Genomic DNA, 24083 nt, shown 5'->3' on the forward strand with positions numbered 1-24083 from the left:
ACCTCTTTCATCTCATTTCTTCCCACCCTTCCCTCACTCCATGCAACCACCAGCCTCCCTGGTGTTCCTTGGCCACTCCAGACAGACGCCCATCTTGCGGCCTTTGCACTTGCTGATCCCTCTGCCCAGAATGATCTTCCCCCAAACGTTCACCTTGCCAGCTCATTCATCTTTAATTATTTAATCAAAAGTCATCTTCTCATGAAGTCCTTTCTGATTACCCAATCTAAAAGTTCACCTTCTCCCAGCATTTCATATCTTGATTTTCTCCTTTGCCCCGTCCCTGAGTCACCTTCTACACATTTTACTTATTTCCTTATGTTCTGTCTCCTCCATTGAATGTAGCTCCAACAGGGCAGGGGTACGTACACATTTTGTTCACACTGTATCCTGTGCCTGGAAGAATACTTGGTACATAGCAGGTACTTGACAAATTCTGGTTGACTAAAATTATCTGGAAATACTCATTTCCTAAACAACAATAAACAAAGGAAGAAAAGCTTTCTCATATAAGCAGTTTTATTAAAAAAAAAAAGACCCAACAAGCCATGATATTAAAATTCCAAGTATTTCAATTGCTAAAATCCCTTTGATCCTCAATATCTGTCTCTGTCTCATAGGAAAATGAGAGGGTAGGGAGTTTGGTCCACTTTATTCCCTCCTGTGTTCCTGGTTCTCAGAGCAGAAACTTGCTCACAGTAGGCTCTTCTTCAATAAATACTGAATATTGAATGACAGAATTTATATATACTGACTGTTACATGTTTGAAATCACGTAAGCATATATGTTGCCATTGGCTTTTTCTCACTTGTAATTTTCAAGGTGTACGTTTCCAAGGATCAATACACTCCACACAACTGCCATAAAAATGATTCTCCTGAAGTCCTCCATACTGTCGGTCCATTTCCCAAATGGATTACTTTCAATTTTTAATGTTAATGAACACATCTCTTCTAAATATCACTGGTCACACTGATTTTGTTCTCCTGGCGTCATTGTCACAGGATATTTCCTAAAAATTATACTACTGGCCAAGAACATGAACATGATTTATAGCATTCATTGTTTAGTGCCAGAACACTGTTAAGAAATTTCACCATAAAGAAATTTTACTGTAAATAAATTTCAGGGACACTTGGGATGCAACTCCTGATATGCTGAGCTGTGAGAGTCGCTATGAAAGCAAATGGAGCCTTACATAATCTTATTCCCTCAGCTTCTGCTTCTGATAAAAGTACATTATATAGTAGAGTATGAGAGGCCTTTAAAGTGTTTACTTCAGGATCATGTGCAGTTGGAAAATGTTTCTGAACCTGAATAGAGCCTGACTAAATCCTCAACCGAAATAAGTCTACAAATGACATAAGGAGTTGGCAGACGGTGGTCCCAGGCTGCCTGTTTTTGTAAACAAAGTTGTATTGGAATATCACCACACTAATTTGTCTGCTCATTGTCTATGGCTGTTTTTCTGTTATAACTGCAGAGATGAGTAGTTGTAACAGAAACCATATGACCTACAGAGCCTGAAATATTTCTAATCTGGCTCTTCATAGAGAAAGTCTTCCAATCTGTAATCCACTGTGTAATACAGGGTAGCTGGATACCATAGAAGTCTTCCGTATTTTTCTCACCGTGAGTAGAATCTTTTTGATTATTAAGGACTTTGAAGGATTTTGGAGTGTTGAAGATTAGAGCTCAGTAAACTAAATTATTGGAGTAAAATTAGGTAAATTAGTGGTGCAATACAAAGCAAGGAATTAGAAAAAAAAATTTAGAAGTTGCCTGAACAAATTATAGCAATGGTGAATGTTGTCCAAACATTTCTTTTAATCGTGTGTACACCTTACCAGAGAAACTTTTGAAGATGATTAGTTTATTTACCTGATGAAACAATATGTCTAATATAACCTTGAAAATAAAATGTATGTCTGTAACATTCTAATTTAACTTGGCATTAGGGGAACAACAAGGTGAAGAATTACTGTTAAGTTGATCATCTCTGTCTATTCACATCACACCATCCCACAGAAGGTCATTTATTCAACATGATACAGTTGCTGTGTGAGCACAGTCAAGAGGCCTCAGTCATGCTGGGAGGGTGGGTGAGAGCTTTAAGGAATAGATGTTGCCTACGGTGAACCTTGTTGGTGAAGATTAAACAGGAAAAGAAGAGTGTAATGAGTTTACTTGGCAAAGAAACAACATTAAAAGGGACATGTAGCTATTTCTATAGTTCTCAGAAAAAACCCAAGAGTTGGGATTCCAAGAATGCAACATGTAAAATGGGGAATGCTGAGCAATGAACGCGCCCTGTGAACCATTTTAAGAAACTTGGAATTCACTTCGCAGGTAATGGGCAGCTATTGAAGATTCTAGGCAGGGGAAAGACATGATGATACCAAGGATCACTAGGTAGAATGTGGAAGATAGATTTCAGTACGAGACAAGATAGAGGCAGCAAGATGAGTGAGACCACTGCAACACTAGTGTGATAGAGGTGCAGAAATGAGGCTGATGTTCCACGGAAAGGTGAACAAATATGCCATGTCTATAGAAGGTTCTAAAGTCCAGAAAGGACCTATAATAATTACAGGCACTGTATGGTTTAGAAGACCCAAAAGCAATCACTAAAGTGTTATCTGGGCAGTCCCTAGTCAATAAGAGGAGCCCTGATTTAATATACACTGTGGCCTGTCAGTGGTAATTTTAACAGATTTTTTTTTTAGGGTCCACCTAAGTGTTACATGTGGACCCCCTCAAAAAGAATTTGTGCACATTTCCCCCTCAAACCCGTAAAAGTTCACCTTCCAACATGATCAGACTGCTTAGCATAAACTGTTTGATGGCCCTTAAAATACTTTAAAATGGGTGATAAGAAATGGATTCTATGTCCAGTTTTCCAGTTTACAAGTATGTGATGTCCAAGGCACGCCCAAGAAATAGACACAAATTTCGGCCGGGCGCGGTGGCTCATGCCTGTAATCCCAGTACTTTGGGAGGCCAAGACAGGTGCATCACGAGGTCAGGAGATAGAGACCATCCTGGATAACACGGTGAAATCCCGTCTCTACTAAAAATACAAAAAAATTAGCCGGGCGCGGTGGCGGGCGCCTGTAGTCCCAGCTACTCATGAGGCTGAGGCAGGAGAATGGCGTGAACCCAGGAGGCGGAACTTCCAGTGAGACGAGATTGCGCCACTGCACTCCAGCCTGGGCGACAGAGCAAGTTTCCGTCTCAAAAGGAGAAAGAAAGAAAAAGAAATAGACACAAGTTTTTCACACTTTTATATGTGAGACATAAAAAATTGATTTTCTAGGAAAGGGCCTTGGTTTTTGGAACATGAAACACTGTATCACAATATGTAACAAGAGTGTTTTTAAACATCGTCAAACACTATATAATAAGGATGGTGTTTTCACTAAACTGAAGAAAACCAAACTTCCATATAAACTGGACTTCTAGCTAAATGAACATGTAAATTATAAGTTTCTCCAGGATGGAAGTTGGCACCCTGCCACAAGCAGTGTGGAGAGAGAATCCTGGTATAAGCTGATGAATACTCAGGATTCTTCATCATGGCCCTGGAAGAGAGCTAGCCAGTGAGTGACTGACCTTGGTAGGGGGCAGGTCAGCGGGAGGGATGCTGAGGCGATCCCAGGGTCCTGTTCCTTTAAGGCTCCAGCTTGGTTTTAAAGAGTAATAGTGGACCCAGAGTTTACTGTAAAATGCTCTGGTGTACTTTGTACTTTGTGGCCTGAATTGCAGCTGTTCAGCCGATGGGAATTACCCGCATTCTGACGTTTGCCATGAATAATGTACTTAGCATGAAATGAGTTCCTCAATCTTATCAGGTATTTGTCTGGCTGGAAGAAACTTTTTATTTAATTTTATAAAACTGTAATATACATGAATGTGGGACAGGATTATGGGTGGAAGTGAATTATGTCTCATATTCATAGATAGAGTGGATGTCAAATATTAGTTGTACTGAGAGATTTTTTTTCTCTTGTTTTAATAATGACTTACAGCATAATTAAGTGGCTATCCTAGTCCTTCCCTAAAAGGCAAAGAATCCTGTCCTAGGCTTTACAAAGTGATTCTTACAGTTTGAACCCACTAAGGACAAAGCATAAACATTGTCATATGCCATCACCCTACACAAACTTGAAAGACTTCCGTGTGATACAAATGAACCTCAGGGGAAAATACACTCAACGAAGCTGCCAAAGGCATATTTAGCCCCTGGCTGTGCTTCCTGAGTTTGTGTTACTTCTGCTTCTTGGAGACTCGCTGAAAAATGTTCATGGTTCCAATTAGGCAGTCACTGAGCTGCTTAGTGACAACAGCATTAAGAACAACATTCCATCCCAGCACTTTGGGAGGCCGAGGTGGGCAGATCACGAGGTCAGGAGATCGAGACCACCCTGGCTAACATGATGAAACCCCATCTCTACTAAAAAATAGAAAAAATTAGCCGAGTGTGGTGGCAGGCGCCTGTAGTCCCAGCTACTCGGGAGTCTAGGCAGAAGAATGGCGTGAACCCGGGAGGTGGAGGTTGCAGTGAGCGGAGATCACGCCGCTGCACTCCAGCCTGAGCGACAGTGAGACTCCGTCTCAAAAAAACAAAACAAAACAACCATTCCACTGTGTGTGCTGCCATGTTTAAGAGCAGGAACCAAGAATATTTGAAACAGACTTCAGCAGGTGAAAAACTGAGGGAGAAAAGGATAGTGCTAATTAGTTCTCTTGCACAGGTTTTCTTTTTCCCATTGATTTTGTTCACAATATTAAATTTTAGCAGTGAGGCTATTTAACAATTTCATATGTCAGGTTCAAAAAGCTGAATTTAGAACTTTATATTTTTATAAAATAACTACGAAATATTAAACATATTAAAAATTACATTAAATATGTAAAGGTAACAAACTGATTATTTGCTGGGAATTAAGGTTGTGATTTTTATTTTCTATGTTGTAATTCTATATACCTTATAAATTCTTTTCTTTCTTTTTTTTTGTTTTTTGAGATGGAGTTTCGCTCTTATTGCCTAGGCTGTAGCGCAATGGTGTGATCCCATCTCATTGCAATCTCCACTTCCTGGGTTCAAGTGATTCTCTTGCCTCAGCCTCCCGAGTAGCTGGGATTACAGGCAGCTGCCGCCAGGCCAGGCTAATTTTCGTATTTTCAGTAGAGATGGGGTTTCACCATGTTGGCCAGGCTGGTCTCAAACTCCTGACCTCAGGTAATCCACCTGCCTTGGCCTCCCAAAGTGCTGGGATTACAGGTGTGAGCCACTATGCCTGGCCTGTAAATTCTATATAAGAAATGTGTGATACTTTCATGATATTTTTTAGGTTCATAAAAATGTAATATACACTCTTGTATGTTTTTGAAAAGATGGAATCAGGAAATATGAGGACACAGAAAAGAACTGAATAAAGCCTTGTCATCAAGCCATTTGCCAAGACAAATCATCATTCCATATTAATGATGTCTGTAATAGAAGCAGAATTCTCCAAACCCATTTTATCCTTTATTCCTGTCCATTTGAATCCTGGAATTAAAATTACAAATTTTGGCTCCTCTTTCATAAACAGCCATGGCTCCAGGTCTTTTCGCTTTTGGCCTCATCTGGTTCAAATGATGAAGAAAGAATGCTTTTCAATCTTTGCATAGAGACCCTCCTCAGCTAGGAAAGTAGGTTATTCACATTTCCTTTGCAAATGAACGGACTGAGTTCCAAAGTCTGGAAACTAAGAAATTTGTGGAGAAGTAGTCTATCTCGATTGAAGTAAAAATACAAACTCTAAATGATCAGAAAGCTCTGAATTCTATCTCACTCTTCCAACATCAAATACCTGAGGATTTTTCCCTTTTTTCTGCAGCGTCGCCAACATATGTTATTTTTTGACTTTTTTATAAAAGCCATTCTGTCTGGTGTGAGATGGTGTCTCATTGTGGTTTTGACTTGCATTTCTCTGATTAGTGACAATGAGCATTTTTTCATGTTTGTTGGCTGCTTGTATGTCTTCTTTTGAGAAGTGTCTGCCCATGTCTTTTGGCCACTTATATACTGTTGGTGGGAATGTAAATTAGTCCAGTCACTGTGGAAAGCAGTTTGGAGATTTCTCAAAAATCTAAAAGTTGAACTACCTTTCAACCCAACCATCCCTTTACTGGATGTAGACCCAAAGGAAAATAAAGCATTCTACCAAAAAGACATACACACCCCTGTGTTTATCACAACACCTTTCACAATAGCAAAGACATGGAATCAACCCAGGTGCCCATCTGTGCTGGATTGGATAAAGACAATGTGGTACATAGACAGCATGGAATACTCTGCAGCCATAAAAAAAGAGCAAAATCATGTCCTTTGCAGCAATATGGATGCAGCCGGAGGCTATTATCCTAAGTGAACTAATAGGGAAACAGAAAATCAAATATTGCATGTTCTTACTTACAAGTGAGAGTTTAACACTGAGTACACATGGACACGAAGATGGGAACAATGCGCACTGGGGACCGCTAGATGCAAGAGAGAGGGAAGGGGGCAAGGGCTGAAGAGTTATCTATTGGGTACTATGCCCCCTACTGGGATGATGGGTTCATCTGTACCCCAAACCTCAGCATCATGCAAGATAGAGAAGAGGGAGTGGAGCAATTAGGCTGGTACTTAGCTCATATTTGGGTCTTGTTTCTCATTTGTCTGTGGTTTAGCCTTTCATTTCCTGTTTTTATGAGACAAGCCTTACAGTTTGTTTTTTTTTTAAAGCCAGTTGAAAAGTAAACACAGGTGTGCCACACAACAGCGATCATTATGGGAGCAGATGGAAACTTGCTGTAAAATTACACCCTTTGTGTATGAACAGATAGGGACTTCTGTGCTTATTGAGAATGAGTACCTTGACTTCACACTCTGATGCCCCTTGCTCGCTTGGGAGGGAGAAACTATCCTATTTAATGAAGTCTTTCATTTATTGTAGCGATATGCCTTTCGGCCCCCCTGGACATTTGGGATTGTTACTAGAGGGTCTGAAACACAACAGGGAGCCAGTGATTCCCAGGGCCATCAACCTGAGCACGAGCCTGAAAATGGCAGCCTTCCTGACACACAGGCTCTTACACTCACTGGCTCTGCCTTTGTTCTTACACTCACTGGCTCTGCCTTTGTTCTTCAGTAATGCTGCCATGACTTTCACCACTGGTTATCTTTACATTCAACAAAAAAATAATAAGCAAACTCCTTGCTGCTATTCAGGGGATCCTCCAAACATTCTCCACACTAAATCCAGAGTATGTAGAATGTATCTAATCATATCATCTGCTCTGTTAACATCTTTAAATGTCTTAAATGTCTTTCCATTGCTCTTGGGATAAAACCCCCACATCCTTATGGCAGGTTAAGTCCTATTTGGTCTCTCTCCTGCCTTCCTCTTCAGCCTCCTTTCGAGATACATTTTCCCTGTGTCCTGCACCCTAGCACCCTGGGCACCTTTCACTTGTTGGAACTCTTTGCTGCATGGCTGTAAGGATTTCTGGCAGATTTCCTGTGTCAGAAACACTCTTCCACCCACTCCCCTGAACTTTGATAACTTCTTCTTAGTCAGATCTCTGTACAAACATTGTTTCTAGGGAAGCCTTCTTGGAACTCTTGTCTAAACTAGGGCTTTGTTCTTTCATAGAACTGGGTTCCTTCCCTCAGAATACATGTCAGTTTGTTTCAGGCCTTTAGACCTATGTGGATCTCAAAATGTGATACCCAGACCAGCAGCATCTGTACCACCTGGGAACTCAGACATGCAAATATTCACCACACCCTAGAACTCCTGAATCAGAAACTCTGGGGATGGAGCCTAGCAATCTTTCTTTTAAAGAACCCTCCAGGTGGTTCTGATAAAGGCTCAGGTTTGAGCTACAGCTTCGGATTGCAAGCTCCACAAGAGTAGGACAGCTACCTCCTCTCCTCTCCTCTCTCCTCTCCTCTCCTCTCCTCTCCTCTCCTCTCCTCTCGTCTCCTCTCCTCTCCTCTCGTCTCGTCTCCTCTCCTCTCCCCTCCCCACCCCTCCTCTCTACTCTTCTTCCTCTGCTCTCCTCTCCTCCATCCCCTCCCCTCCCCTCTACCCCCTCCGCTCCCCTCTTCCTCCTCCTCCTTGCTTATGATATGCTCTCAAAAGTTATTTGTGTAGGGAATACAGTATAGAAAATTCACACATCCAGAAATTGAAGTAAATTCCATACATGTAATATATTTCTGGAGTCTGAATTTCTGGAGTCTCATAGAAAATCATTGGATTTTCTCTGAGAACATTTTTAGATTATCTTGGGCAGACAAATGATCTCATTGTTTTTAAACCTCCTTAATTGATAAAATAGGTAACTGCAAAGTAGATAAATTTTACTAGGAATAACAGATTATTAAGTCATATTGATATGCTCAATGACTGTTGACAATATATGCTTATTGAAAAATATCAGATATAAAAAAATCTAATGAATGTCCTTCTTTCACATATGTCATGATGACGTTATTGACCTTTTTGTGACAAAATAACAGATGTGATACCCAGTTTCTCATAATAATTTCTTTTCATTTCACTGGATCATCAAACATGAATAATATGAATTTTTAAAAACAATCCCCATGTGGACAAAAATTCTAATTTTTAAAGTAGATGCTCCTAAATATGTGGTTAAAATCCTCTGTCTCTGGCTTATTTTAAAATTCTAACTTTTTATACAAATACGTCAGAACAGGCGCTCTTATACTTTAATTAAAGACAGGTATTCAGCGTTCTTCAGGAGCATGATGCCCTCCTCTTAGAAACTTACCTTCAGGACTCACAGGGGCACACAGTGTTTGCTCCGATTCCTTTGATCAGGAGAAGATCCTGTATATGAAACCTGGGCAAACATTGCCTTCTGGCTGTACTGGCCAGGTAGAAGGCAGCCTCTGGAACACTGGCTCTTTGTGCTTAATTTGTGCTTAGAAGTGCAGGTGGCTGGTTCCTTTGTTTCAACAAAAGTTGCTGGCCAACATGCTTGGAAAAAGAAACTGTTTGGAATAATGCACTTTCTGCTAAAATTTATTACATCATGCTAATTAAACTTATTTACTAAGGACAGGATTGTACACGTGCCTTTTGAGCGGCCCTTAGAAGAGGCATAGACTGCAAAGTTTATATTAGGTTACTAAGTAGCAGAAAAAGTATGATAGGTTCTGAGAGTGAAATCTGATTGGCATTCTAAAACTGGATTTAAACTTCTCCATTAACTTTTTTTAAATACATGGTTAGCATTTATTCACCTCTAAAGTGCCCAGATTTCAGCCTATGACCTAAGGTGAAAATACTTTGAAGGTAACCATAAAAAACATTTATTTTTATTTTTTTCCACCCAGCTCACTATGTGAAGCAGTGTGCAATGATGACTCCAGGCAATAAAACAGCAACTGGAAGCTTAGTCATTTCAGTACACAGCTAACCTGTGCCAATACCCTTTGAACAGGGAAGTTTCTAAACTCAGAGAATTCTCATCCAGTAGTAGGATATAAACGTTATGTTGCCTACTATGCTATTATTAATATCAGGACCTCTTATTTTACTGATCATATGTAATCCTCATGAAATTTGCTGAAACCAAAATTTTGATTATGAAGATTCTGCTTAACTATTAATTTCCATTCTTTTCATGTAGTTCTGTGCAGGAAAATAAAAATACCTCAATAAATTGCTAATTTTTGTCTTGTTTACCACAACAATGCCTAGTAAAGAGAGGGAGCTAAAAAACTACTTGCCAAGTGAATAAATGAGTAGGGGTGTTTGCCAGATTTGTGGTATGCTGGATATCATAGTTGGTCAGTGGCATTGTTATAATTTCTAGTGACAGCCTGGCAGAGATTTCCCCCAGCTCCAGGAATTTTGTTTATGTTAGGAGGTCAGAAGTTCTCAGAACTTTAATCCTTTCCTACTGTGAGAATTTGTTCTCAATACTTCAGTATGCATCAGAAACACATGATTAGTTCTGGGGTGAAGCCCAGGGTCTATACTGTGAACAGGCATCTGATTCAGAAGCAGGTTGTCCATGGACCTCATTTTTAAGAAACGCTTCTTATTCAATCTCAAATGTAATGTGTCCAGAACTGAATTCCGGATCCTCAACTGCAAACCTGCTCCTCCTGTAGCTCCTGCTTCTCCTCATGATTTCAGAAAATGTTAACTCCATTTTTCCAGATCAAAATTTTTAGAATTATCCTTGGTTATTCTCTTTCTCTCATACCCATGTCTAACCCTTCTGGAAATCCTATTGTGTTGGTCTTCAAACTATATCCAGAATCTGACCATTGTTTTCTACCTCTACTGCTGCCACCTTGATTCAAGCCACCTTCATCTCCACCCTGGACTTTCAGCTCCTTGGTAACTTCTCTGTTTCCACTCTTGTCCCCTCTCTACTCTGTTCTTAACACAGCAGCTAGACTGATATTGCCACTCATGTGCTCACTATCCTTCCACAGCTTCTCATCTTATTTAGTGGGAAAGATCAAGCCTCATAAAGGCCTATCAAACCCTACATGTTCTGGGCCCATTTGGCTTCATCTTCTCCTGCTGTCTTTCTACTTCCATTTCCCCACACTGTCCTCCCTGACCCTTACAAATATGCATCTGCCTTAGGGCTGTGGAGTTGCCATTCCCCTTGCCTGGAATACCTGTGAAACCTGCATGGCTTGCTTTCTCCCTTTCTGCGGGCTTTTCCTCCAATGCTTCTTGCTCACTGAGGAAGGAACTAGGTTATATGCAATGAGAAGCCTTTCCGCTCTCTATCTCCAGCTCTCTTCATTTCCTCAGCATTTATCTTACGTATTGACTGTATCCCGAATTTACGGTGTAACCCCATGAGAGTAAGGGTGTTGTTTGGTTCATTACTGAATGCTCAAGGTCCAAAAAAACACCTGTTCACAGTGAGCAATCAATAAGTGTTTGAGGAATAAGTCAGTGGATCCTTTATCTTTTGCGTCATGTCTTTTTCCCACTGCTTATAGTTCATCCTCATCTTTCAGCTGTGGCTTTATTTCCATATTTGATCATATTTGTTTCCTTCACTTTCCTACTGCCCAACCCTGCATCATTCACTTCCCCTTCTCTCTATCATTTATTTGGCTTTATTCCTTTTTCCACACCCCCCATAAGATTTGGGTCATATTTCAGTACCACTTGTTTTTTCATGATTTCCTCTCCCCTCAGCCCTCAGACTCGCTGTAGCTTGGCCAGTTTCAGTTTTCGTCTCTACTCTTATAGCTTTTAAGCCCCTACTCTATTGTTCCCAAAGCAATATGAGATACTGTTTGCTGCATACAAGAAAAGTTGTGGATGTCGGCCATATATTGCATAATCTAATGTCAAGAGGGAACCAGTAAAAATAAAGTGTCATGAGGAGCAAGGGAGGGAGAGGTTAGGACAGGACATAATGTTTTTGGCCCTGGGGTTAATTCTTTAGAACTATCATTTATGAGAAGCCTTAGATCTTTCACCTAATGCTGCTCTTCAGTATTATCCCAACTATTAAAACAGAAATGTTGCTTTTAATAAAGTAAAACCACCGTTAAACAAAATATTAGTGATTGTTCCATGAGAGAGTAAATTTGAGAGTCTTTAGGAACATACTTTTCCAACTTCTTATCTAGTATCTCTACTGATGATTCATATTATTGATCTTGTTGATCATACATCATGCTAGAAAACTTTGAATGGTATACTCCACCAATGACTGGTGAGTAGGACAATGTATAATATAAGGTGTGTGGTTACCTGGTTATGAATGTCTTCTCATTAATGAAGATCCAAGAGGGGTACTGGTGAGCCATCATAGTCATCTTTTCCTCCTTTTTGAGATGGTCTGAGGATATCCTAAACATGAGAATAATATTAATGATTTGTTCCTATAATGCATTCATAAATTACTTTCTGATTTAAGTTGAGTGTTTTGTTGTGTCTCTAGAGTATAAGAAGGTTTTAGAAAGTTTTTAAGTAGTATGTCATGTGTGAGCAAAAATACAGAAAAATTTATTATGTAAATGAAAAACTACAGAAACAGTAACTCCAGACACGGATGGATTGAACAATTTGGTAAGTCTGTTTTAGATATATTTCTAGCAAAATAAATATGACTCTATTGATTTATATAATTCTGTATAAGGGATCATATTCCTTCTATTGCAATAACTCACCCAAACTGGCTGAACCTTGCCCCAGTCAGCAGAACACGAACACAACTGCAATTCTAGGCAGCTAAAATCAAGCTCTGACTTGAAGAGTTGATTAGGTATGATGTAATATTTTTCAAGTCTCCTTCAAGCTCTGGAAACTGTGGTCAGATGTGAATAATCTCCTCCTTTATATGTTCATATAAATGGCATTAGGGTGTGACCAGAGATGTAAAGTATAATATTTTCTGTTCATTCCACTTTGCAAAAATTGAATATTCAGTTATCATGGCTCCAAGCCTATAAGATTTTAGGGGATAGAGCCAGAATAAAAAGATGGATGAGAGAGTTCAGTTTTCTTTCTTTCTTTTTTTTTTTTTTTTTAAAAAAAAAAGGTTGTTTATAAGGGGGTGGATTTCCTCCTTTTCCTTTCAAATCAGGTTATTTGGGTTGGGTAAGATGAATAAAAATTAGGAAATTATATGTTCTAACTCTTCAGAATACCAAAAAAAAAAAAAAAAAAAGAAAACAGGAAAGCTATTCTTCTATTCTCATAAAATCTCTGATGCATATTTTTCTTTATAGCATGTTGTTAAACTCACCAGGTACTTTGTTACAGTTTTCAGGGTGAATGCTTGGCTGGAGTCTCATTTTAGGCTTTTATCATTCTGATCATCCCATCACCTATTTGGTCACAAACCATCTTGGTATCTTTCTTAATAAAAACAGCCCAAGTCCCTTAACCTGACTTTCAGACTTTCTTCAATTCCACCAAAACCTACCTTTCCAGGCTCCAAATTGAAACATTTCTTCAACACCAGGCCTTGTAATCTAATGAAATTTCATGTCATTGAGTCTCTTCTCACCAATTTCCCCTGGCAGCAGAGGGCCCTCCTCACTGCAGGTCCAGATATCTGGTCCCCTTTAGTCCCCAGTGGGACATCTTTAAGTCTCCCCATGGCCTTTGAATCCACACTGTTGTCATCATTCTGCTTTCTACCTTGTATTGTCATTATTGATTTATACCTTACTTTCTTTTCTATCGCTATCTTCTTGCTCAAAGAATGGTGCTTCTCTAGTTGGAAATGGCATCCTCTGATAGCACATCATTGGCAGGTCTCATGCAGGATACCTGGAGGACTCATGCCAGAGAGACAGAAGCTTAGCCACCAGGCAAAGTAATTCTATACGTCAGAAGCCACATGGGCATTTTATGCTGCCTTGGGCACACAGACACAACATGCTCCATGAGCCCAGTGTATCCCAGTTACTCATTCACAGGATTTGGTATGGGCAATTTGGTTATACAGGTTACACAGGTTACTCCAGCTTCTCAAACTTGAGTTTTGCCCCTGGATTTTGTCATTCGAATAACCCACCCAAAGGGTTATTAATGTCCCCTAGTGAGATCCCCAAGTGATGACCCTGGGGTCCAAACACTTCCTTCTTCCTCCTGGATCCAGATTATTTATCATATATTCCTTTAATTTAGCCCTACTTCCACCTCTCCACCTATGTTCCAAGAGCCTATACCTTGCCAAAGGGTTCACTTCTCTCCTCATTTCTCCACTTCTTAGCAACATTTGATAAGATTGATTTTCCTACCTTTTAAAACACTTTCTTCTTGATGCTTTTGAGACAAACCACGAATAACAATCACGTTGCTCTATTTTGCTGCTATCTCACAGGCCTCAACACTAGTCTCCTTTGCTGACTCCTCCTTTGTATGATCACTAAATACTGGCTTGTTTGAGTGTCCATTCTCAGCCATCCTTTCTTCTCTATCTATACATTCTTCCAGGTAATTGAATCCGTCTCCATCCCATAATCTCTGCTGAGCTCCAGACGCATGTCACCACCTACCTAATCTCTACTTAGATATGTACCAGGCATCTCAATATCTACATGGCTGAAAAAGAACCACTGACTTTCTCCCATGCTCTAAAATTTCCTCCTCCACAATTCTTTCCCATCTAGGCATCAAAACTAACATTTAGTCTCATTTTTTCCCTCTTTCATCATAAGCCGAATTCAATCCAAAAGTAAGTCCTATTCACTGTACCACTAACATAATCCAAATTCGAAAGCTTTGATTTCCACTGCTACAACCCTAAGCCAAGCCACCATCGTCTTTTTCCTGGATTATTGCATCAGCCTACTAGAGGGCCTCCCTCTGTTGTGGTCTGAATGTTTGTGTCCCCACAAAACTTACATGTTGAAACTTAATCCCCAATGCAATTGTATTAACAGGTGAGGACTTTAGGAGGTGATTAGGTCATGATAGTGGAGACTTCGTGAATGTGATTAGTGCCCTTATAAAAGAGACCCCAGAAGCTGCCTGGACCCTTCCACCATGTCAGAGCATAGCAAGAAGGCCATCTAAGAACCAGACAGCTTGCTTCCCTCACCAGACACTGGGGATATTTGGAACTGAAGAACCACTGATAGCAGCTTCTTATAATCACAAAGTGAAAATTGGCAGTGATGGACTGAAAAATCATTGCAGTGGCTTTCCAACTGGCTCACTCTTTATTTCCATTCGTAAGAAATATCAAAGATATCATTAAAGAGGGCAAATAATTTCAATGTAGTTATAGTGACACACTTGTGATCTATGCTGAGGTAACTCATAGCCAGCTTCAGAAGACTTCAGAAGATGTGATGAAAGGATTTCCAAGGCTCTTACATTATTCTTTGACTTTAGCAAGAAAGACAGTTGAATATAATTTAATGTAAGAAAATAAAAACAGGATAAAATTTTCATTCATAGGCAGCACATAATATTTGAGTAGGAAATAATATTGTTCATGTCTGATCCAAAAACTGGGTAAATAAAATATTCAAACAGTTTAAATATCTGAAAGGTAAGAACATGCTTCGGTATAAGTCCCATTGTTAGTATTAACAGTGAAGTGAAATACAAAAGTTAGCCAGGTGTGGTGGCACACACTTGTAATCCCAGCTACTTGGGAGGCTGAGGCCCAAGAATCACTTAAACCTGGGAGATGGAGGTTGCAGTGAGCCAAGATTTTGTCCTTGCACTCCAGCCTGGGTGATAGAGTGAGACTCTGTCTCAAAAAGAAAAAAAAAAAGAGCAAAACAAATAAACAAAAACAATGAAGTGAGGCATAGATCTATGAATTCAAATAGTTTTTCATCCTCATCTTCCCATTCCCATTCGCCATGATTCATAGCAAATTAAAACCTGCTAGGGCCCTTGTGAAAATCTTCTAAATTATAAAGACTTGGTAGATATAAGCATCTGAGCAAATTTTCTCAAAGACTTAAGAGGAGAATAACAGAGAAGTCATGAATAGCAAAGAGGGAGAGAATTTATGAAGAAAGAAAAAATCAGAGTTCTAGAAGCCTGGAGGTCTTACTTGGGATGTTCAGTTATTTTGGTAGAACATAATAAACTAAAACTTGAAGAGGAAGATGGTTGTTACAAATCTATGCAGGCCCTGGGGCCAGAGATTATTGACTTAGATTATGTGTAAAATAAGATCATTATTTAATAAGTTTGGTTATTTACTTTTTCATTTTGTCCAGAAACGATGAAGCTGGAGAAACAGGGAATTAGATAGGTCAGCAATTAAGTCCTGGAGAAATCAACAGCACTAGAAGTACTAGGAGAGGTAGAATTGGTCTGAACAAGCCAATGAGATCTGGATGGAGCCTGAGGAGGCAGTGTTGGGCAGCATTAGCGTGCCAGCAATGCTGGGACGTGGTTCACCTCCCCCTGCTCTGCATTCCTGCCTAGAGGTGGGCTTGCCTGGACTTACCAGTTGCCTTGTGACCAGAATGAGGCCAGAGGACAGGAAGTGAATTCTAGTACAAATTAAATCAAATGGGTCAGTCATTTAAAGTAACTTCCTGTTATCCAAGCATGAGTTAATTAAATGGTTACATGTCTTAAAAGTGGAAAATTTGCTTCACTCGTTTGTAAATTCAACAAATATTTCACGAGTTCCTTCTCAGCACCTGCTACCGTGCTAGGCACAGAAAATATAGCCTGTATCTATATCTATAGCCTCTTATTTCTGAGGACACAAGGTGCACAAAGTGTCATAATGCTAATGATTTTACAGAGAACTAATATATATACATAAATCTATATCTATCTATCTATCTATCATCTGTGTGTGTATGTATATATATATATATATATATATATATATATATATATATACAGGTGCTAACTTCCCTGTATTTCTCAGCCAAAGACATTTCTCTTGCTTCTGAAATTTCACAGGAAATTGTCTGTAGCTTTCTAATTACTTACTGCTTTCTCTCTCTAACCATATTTTATTTTACTTAATTTGACTACTAGGTCCTTTAGGACAGAATTATTGCTATTTCATTTTTGTGTCTTCTAAAGTGAGTGAATATATGCAGGCATATAGATAAAACATACACAAAATATTGAATACATCTAACATACAGAGAGGTATATTATAATATTAAGGGTAAAATTAAGAGCTAAGAGATTATGTGTGATAATTATTTCTTTTTTTGTTTTGTATGTACTTTCTAAATCATAGACAAGGAATATATGTTACATCTCTCTCACCCACGTCCCCAGTAAAAGCTACTTAAAAAGAGAACAGAATGTATCACACTAGAATAGCAAGTGTGTATTTCAATTATGAGATAAGAGTATGTTAAGGGCTGTACACACGGGAGAGTCTTTTTAATAAAATATCATTTCAGCTTGAAGAAGCAATAGAAAGTTACAATTACGTATTCATCTCCAAAATGAAGCTGTTTTCTCAAAGTTATGACCTGGAACCTTGGAGTAGAGAAGAGCAGAGTTATATGCAGTTAAATCACTTCAAGAAAATGAGACAAAGCATCTATAATTCCATCCAGTATCTAGTTCTCTAAAAAAAGGAAAAGAGTTAACAGAGTGATGGTTTCTGAGAAACATTTGGCTCCATACTTTTTCTTAAAATGTGCTTTATTTGCAGAGACAGTAAAAGTCAAGAGTTGGCATATATACAAACTATCACTTAATTAAGTTATATTGGTAGCAGTCAGTGATTATTGGTTTTGAGATAGAAATAATGTATTATAATCATTGAATCTAAGAGAGGACTAAGCAGAATATGAATTAAACACATTTCTATGTGAGCATGCCACTGCCCTCAGTTCAAGTGGAATCTAACTGGACAAAAAACCAAACACCGCATGTTCTCACTCATAGGTGGGAATTGAACAATGAGAACACATGGACACAGGAAGGGGAACATCACACTCTGGGACTGTTGTGGGGTCGGGGGAGAGGGGAGGGATAGCATTAGGAGATATACCTAATGCTAAATGGCGAGTTAATGGGTGCAGCACACCAACATGGCACATGTATGCATATGTAACAAACCTGCACATTGTGCACATGTACCCTAAAACTTAAAGTATAATAATAATAATAATAATAATAATAATAATAATAATAAAGAAATGCCAAATGTTTACTATTCTATTGCATATTTACATGGTACTAATGCCATGCATGTTATTCTGCTCAAGGTGCCCTCAGGGAGATAAAGAAAGAAGAAACAGTCGGAGAAGCAAATTTGTATTAAGGCACTTAAGGCAGCTTGCCACCACTGGGTCTGGGAGGCACTGCTCAGTCTGCCAACAGCATCTTCTGGAATTACTGGTATGGTGGAGCTCAAGGATTTTCTGCTTCACCTGAGCTTCCCAGTAGAAATTCTTAGGCTGACGTCACAAAGATCACGACTCATTTTTCCTGTTTGTATATTGGCTGCAAAAGAATCGACACTCTCTCCTCTTAAGCTCCTTTACTAGGCTCTAGGTGATGATGAAGTTTTCCTTTAAGTTAACATCCTTATTACTTAAATAGGAGACACTTCATGTTCAACGCCTGAAAGCAGTGGTATTAGTTAAGTTTGGTTATTGAGATTATGTTATGAAAGTGATGAAATCACTATAACTGATCATTTTAAAGATACAAATTAATTTTTGCAACAGAATAACTAACTGTAGTGTAAAAGGAAAATATTCAGAATTCCTTTCTCAGAGGTTGTATTTTCAAATGGCCTATACTTGAATATTTTAAAAATCTAAGCTTTTATATGAAGCCCATGTATCTCCAGTAACCGTGAATTCCCCACCTACATTGCAATCAATGAATCTATATAAGCAAATGGACTGTTAGCATTGGGTTTCTATCTCAGTTAAAAGTATAGGATGCTTCTTATTTTAGGAAATTAAAACAAGAATCAGGTATAGAACTTTTAATTACATGCTTAAAAGACTTGTTACATACATGTTACACTATTTTGAATATAACTGGAAAAGTTAATTTTTTCTTAATCATTGCTGGGTCTCTCTGTGTCACTCTTTTCTCTCTTTCTCTCTCTCTCTGATTGACCAAAACATTTAATAGTTTATAATAAAATGTTATACACATGAGAAATAGTAGAATAAATGCAAATTCAACACAATATTCTAATGTATAGATACAAAGTTGTTATCTATATCCCTATCTATCTATCTATCTATCTATCTATCTATCCAAACAGATTTTAACTAGGAAGACTTACACCCAGTTACGGTTAAATAGATTAATCTCAAATGAATTTCAAATATGGTTAAATAAATTTATCTCAATTGGGGCTACTATTCTTTATTTAGACATATGTTTATTAATAAATATAAAGGCAAATAACTTGGTTTAAGGATGTATAACAATATGTAAATTCAGCATAAAAGTATATTTCCTTTTTGAAAAATGTTTAATGAATATTGGAACCCTAACTTATTCTAATTCAATTTGATTCCTTTATAAGTTTTTAGCTAAACTGTACTAAACACAATCAGACCCCAGAGGGAAATAACATAGTAAACTTCAGTTAGGTTGGGTTTAGAATTTTATCCACAATTCTCCAGTCAATATCTAATTGTAAGCACACTGAAGAATTTCAACCCTGCAATTTGTAAAAAGAATCCATTAAAACACCGATGATTTTAAGTTAGGGTATACTGCAAACTCTTTGATTGTTTTATTTAATAAAATAACAAGATAAAAATGACATCAATGGAAATTACTAGTCATAGACACTAAGTTGGTCCCCTCAAGAAAATTAGCAACATTAATAACTAACAACATTGACAAAAGTGCCCTTTAAATGAAACTTCATAAAATAAAGCCACTTTCCTGTAATTTAAGCTTAAGAGGTAGAGACTGACAAAATACAAGTATTATTCCTTCATGTCTCTTGTCCATCAACACAAATTAAAAACAGCACTTCAATACAAACAATTCAATATGTGCTGAAATATAAAGACATGGATTATATGGTCTAAATTGATGAAAGTTATTCAAAAGCGGTCTCCTTTATAAAACCCAAACGGCATGAATTCCACAATATGAGATTGTGTGTAACTCTCTTACTCTAAAATTCTATTTTCTTTTTAGGAATAACAGATTAATGTAAATTTGAATTTTCCAAAAGAAAAGTGATTGAGTAGCAAATATGTCTGAATTTGCCACCACATACTCTATCTGAAAAAAGGAAAGAAGCCAGGTCATTGCGTTGCTACCCAGAGAGATGATCCTAGCACACCTGTCACCTGCTTGCCTGTCCTGGATCCACTCTCTGGGAACCAGTTCAATTCCAGCATCCTAATACACACTGTCTGGTCTCCCTAGTTCAGCTGGCCCTCCCTGATAACGGCCCCTTTGGCAGAGCAGCTTATTCTTAATGCTAACAGTAGGTATCATTTACAGAACACTTGCTGAGTGTTCAGTTCCCATCAAAGAAAGCCTTATGTGGCAGATCCTTTGATGATGCTTGTTTTATAGACAAACGTTTGGGGCCTAGGTTAAGAAACTTGCGGTGGGGCAAACTAATAAGTGGCAAAGCCGAGCTTTGAACCTACCACTCTCCTGCTTCAGAATTCATATCCTTAACTCATGGACTCCCTTTTAATTATTTATGTTTATTATTTCATTGTTTGGCGAGTGCTTATATTAAAAATTCGTGTTTTTTTCGTGGGGGGCATGCTTTCTGTCACTTTGCAGAAACAAATAAAAGTAAAGCTGAACCCTCAATTAAGATCTTTCCAGTGTGATGATTCAACACAATATTCTAACCATAAGGATACTCAGAGGAAGGAGAATGCCATCCAGAAGTCTAGTATCTTTGTAAGGCACGATTTTTGCCAGGCACAATTACAGGTAAAGGGCTCATTGAACTAAAGGGAGGAGGGGTCCTGTGGTCACATTTACCTCCAAGCCTTTCTCCGCATCCTTTCCCTCCCTTCTTTCCCCTCTCTCCCTCCCACCCTAAAAGCTTACCTTGGTTAGGAAAGCATATTGTGAGAAAATCAAAAGGAAAAGGGATGTGTGCGATTCAGGCTGCTATGACACACACTCACACTTAACTTTGCTGCCTATGGATTCTGCTTTCTAATAACTTGCCCTCAACATGACCCCAGGGAGTGGATTAGAAAGTTTTTCCCCATCCCCATTTTTTTACCTGTTATTCACACTGTGAGCAGGAGGACCCTTCTCACCATCGTTGTTGGGCTGAACTTGCTCCGCGGTTTGTTCTCGGCTGGGTCAGGAACTCTGGTAGAGGGAAACCAGTGCCCTGTCTCTGCCGGGCTGGGACTTCGCTAGGCACTCACCTGTAGGGGAGGTCCGAGGCCCGCGCGGGCGCAGGGGCGGCGCGTGTCTCCTCCCAGAGCATGGCTCAGCTGGGCGCTTGCAGTGCCCCCGACGCGATCAGCGATCCTAGAGCCCCAGGAGCTGTTAATTATTTCTCCTTTTCGCCACAGCAGGGAAATCTTAAGAAACCTGAGCCACTCCCTGTGCCTCAGTGCATGTTGGGAGTGTTTACTTTCTTAGGAACAGCTGATAGGTACACTCCTTTGCTCTCTGCCACGCTTCTTGACAAATGAATGGACATTCTAGTTAACGCTTTAACCACGGGATTTGACTGATGTTAATCTCTATTCTCTAGTCCACCCAGACTGTAGGTAATTGGCCTGTGAGAAATGACACCAACCAAGACTGAACGCCATTATTCACATCTTTGTTTTTAAGATTTTTCTTTTCCAATTTGAGATTTGTTAACTTTCTTTTCCTTGTTATTTTGCTAACACATTTCCCTGCTAGCACTTTTTTTCACCCAGAGCAGCGTTTCGCGCTTCAGGGTGCACCAGGACCACCTATGTATTCTGCTAAACCCAGCTACCATCAACTGTGAGACTCCGATTTAGTAGGCCATGCGTACGCTTTCGGTATTTATATTTTTTATAAGCTCCACAGAAGAAACTGGTAGACATCAAAGTTTGAAAATGAACATAATGAAACAAAACAGATGAAATAAATAATAATTTAGCCATTATCTACTGAATTGGATTTGGGGGCTTTGTTTTTTCCAATATCTCCAATTTCAAAAGGACACCAAAAAGGCTTAGAAACTTAAATGACAGATGCTGTGGAAATATGAAGTACATTTATACACACACACACACACACACACACACACACATTTTTAAGGATCATTGTTATTTTACTGGTTTCCTATGTAAAGCAACTATTCATAATTTTTTAAACATAATAGGTTATTTTACAAGTGTAAACCTGAGAGCCCTCAAAAGAAATTCAATCTGATTCCTACAAAGAGTTCAGCAGGCAGAGTTAATACTGGTATCTTTCGTGTTCAAATGCCAGACAAACAGAATGACTCTAGATGTTCAGGTTATATGTTTGTCATAGCACTTTAAGTAGGATCCTATATGTTCAAAAGGTGAGGCAGGCCAGGTGCAGTGACTCACACCTGTAATCTCAGCACTTTGGGAGACCAAGGCTGGTGGATCACTTGAGCCCAGGAGTTCAAGACCAGCCTGGACAACATGGCAAAACCCTGTCTCTGCAAAAAATACAAAAAAAAAAAAAAAATTAGCCCGGCATTGTGGGGCATGCCTATAGTCCCAGCTACTTGGGAGGCTGAGGTGGGAGGATCACTTGAGCCTGGGAAGTCGAGGCTGCAGAGAGCCAAGATTGCACCACTGCACTCCAGCCTTGATGACAAAGCAAGACCCTGACCCCCCCCCCCAAAAAAAAAGAAAAAAAAAATTAGGTAGTTTATCTATTTAACCTGTGGTGTGTGGAGACCAGGAACTATCAGATTTATCATTATTTGAGCAAATGGTTTTATTGGATCACAATCAAAGATTTTACAATCTTATGTAAGGACAGATGTGACTCAGTATTACTTGCAGATATTAATTTGATCGTCATGTTGGCTCCATAACTCTCTGGTATGTGGCTGCTGGTGTGGACTGACCTTTGAATGATGACTAGCAGAACCTAGAGTAGTTACAGCTCTAGGTTCCAGGATATCTTGCTCAAATCCATGCTCCACCTCCATTGTCTGTGCTTGAAGTGGGTCATTTGCTTATTGTGAGCATCAAGGCAACATTCTTTTGCATCTTTTATCTGCAAGCATTGGATTTGGGGGCTTTGTTTTTTGCCAATACCTCCAATTTCAAAAGGACACCAAAAAGGCTTAGAAACTGTTAAATGGCAGATGCTGTGGAAACTTTTATTCTGATGACTGCTTTCCAACTGGTTTTCTAAAGAAAAGTAAACTTAGAGGCTTAGTGACTTCTTTTGTTTTTTAGTGTTTTGTCTGTTTGTAAATATGTAATTTTTATTTGATAATATAAAAAGTATATAATTGCACATGTGCAATGTGGAAAATCTGAAAAACACAGAAATGTAGAGGACAAAAAGCACCTATAATTCCATCTCTCAAATATAATCATCATAAACAATTTGTTGAATGTCTTTATTAACTTATTTTCCCTGTGGCTGTTTATCAAAATGCTATTACATTTGGTTTGTTGGTTTATAGCCTGCTTTCATCACATCAAACATAGTATGAACAATTTACTATAAATCAGTCAGTTTTTTTCCTGCAATGTAATTTTAACTAGCTACTCTGTATTGCACCAAATGAAAATACCATTACTTATTTAATCATTATGGTAAAGTTATATTGCTATAAACAACACTGCAGTGAATGATTATATATGACTCCACACAAGCATGACTATACCTTTTAGATACATTTCAAAAACTGAAGTTGCCAGATGTAAGGCAATGTGCCTTTTGAAGAATTTCCCTCCTTAAAAAAATCTTTGTCAGTTTTATACTGCAAGGGCAGCTAACATGGGTTATTATACTTCTTTTAAACATTTATTAATTTGAAATGTAAAAAAATCCGTATCTTATTTTAAATATATATATTATTGTACCTGTAAGTTTGGGCTTTTTAGACTTTGCACTTTTGCTTTATTGTTTATTGGACTGGTTGCTCATCTTTTTTCTTATTGATTTATAAGTCCACTTTATATATTAAACATATCAACTCTTCATCATGTATCCTGTGACTATATTTTCAAGGTGATTTGTTTACCTTTTAGTCTTGTCTATGGTATTTTTAACATATAAAAGTTTAAAAATTTAAATGGTCAAATCTATTATTTTTCTTTATCAGTTACATCACAGTTTTATAAAAGCTTTCGCATCCTTAAAGTATATAAAAATGTACATATATTGTTTCTTCTAGTTTTTCTAAGATTTGGATATTATTTATTTATTAAATTGAACATTTTAGCCCATCTAGACTTTATTTTGTTAAAACTCCATGAAACTTAGATCTAACTTAATTTTTCTAAGTTATTAGTTTGTTAACCGAGTCACATTTATTAAATAACTATAGATTATAAAATTTATGAAGGCAAGGACCTTCATAAATTCATAATGTCTTATCCTCTATTTCAACCACTAAGCTTAGCACAGTGACTGGCAGGCCCATGGTTGCTCAGATCAAATGTTTAACT

At 38.4% G+C, this 24083-nt stretch overlaps 1 protein-coding gene across 2 annotated transcripts in view; it reads right to left on the reverse strand.

Annotated features, from left to right (window-relative positions):
• The window catches only part of RASSF6 (Ras association domain family member 6), a 45690-nt gene extending 24686 nt beyond the window's left edge, over positions 1-21004 (reverse strand). Inside the window, exons 1-2 of one of the 2 annotated variants that reach the window (XM_024246134.2) lie at positions 20856-21004; positions 11806-11904 (exon numbers count right to left, since the gene is read on the reverse strand). In XM_024246134.2, coding sequence (XP_024101902.1) covers positions 11806-11904; positions 20856-20917 — 161 coding nt within the window. In that variant the 5' untranslated portion in view covers positions 20918-21004. Of the gene's footprint in view, positions 1-11805; positions 11905-20855 lie in introns of those variants that run through there. The other variant, XM_063723846.1, reaches the window with a different exon arrangement.
• Positions 21005-24083: the final 3079 nt, after the last annotated feature.

The sequence above is a fragment of the Pongo abelii genome, chromosome 3, assembly GCF_028885655.2.
Source record: "Pongo abelii isolate AG06213 chromosome 3, NHGRI_mPonAbe1-v2.0_pri, whole genome shotgun sequence".
In the NCBI taxonomy this organism is placed as follows: Eukaryota; Metazoa; Chordata; class Mammalia; order Primates; family Hominidae; genus Pongo; species Pongo abelii.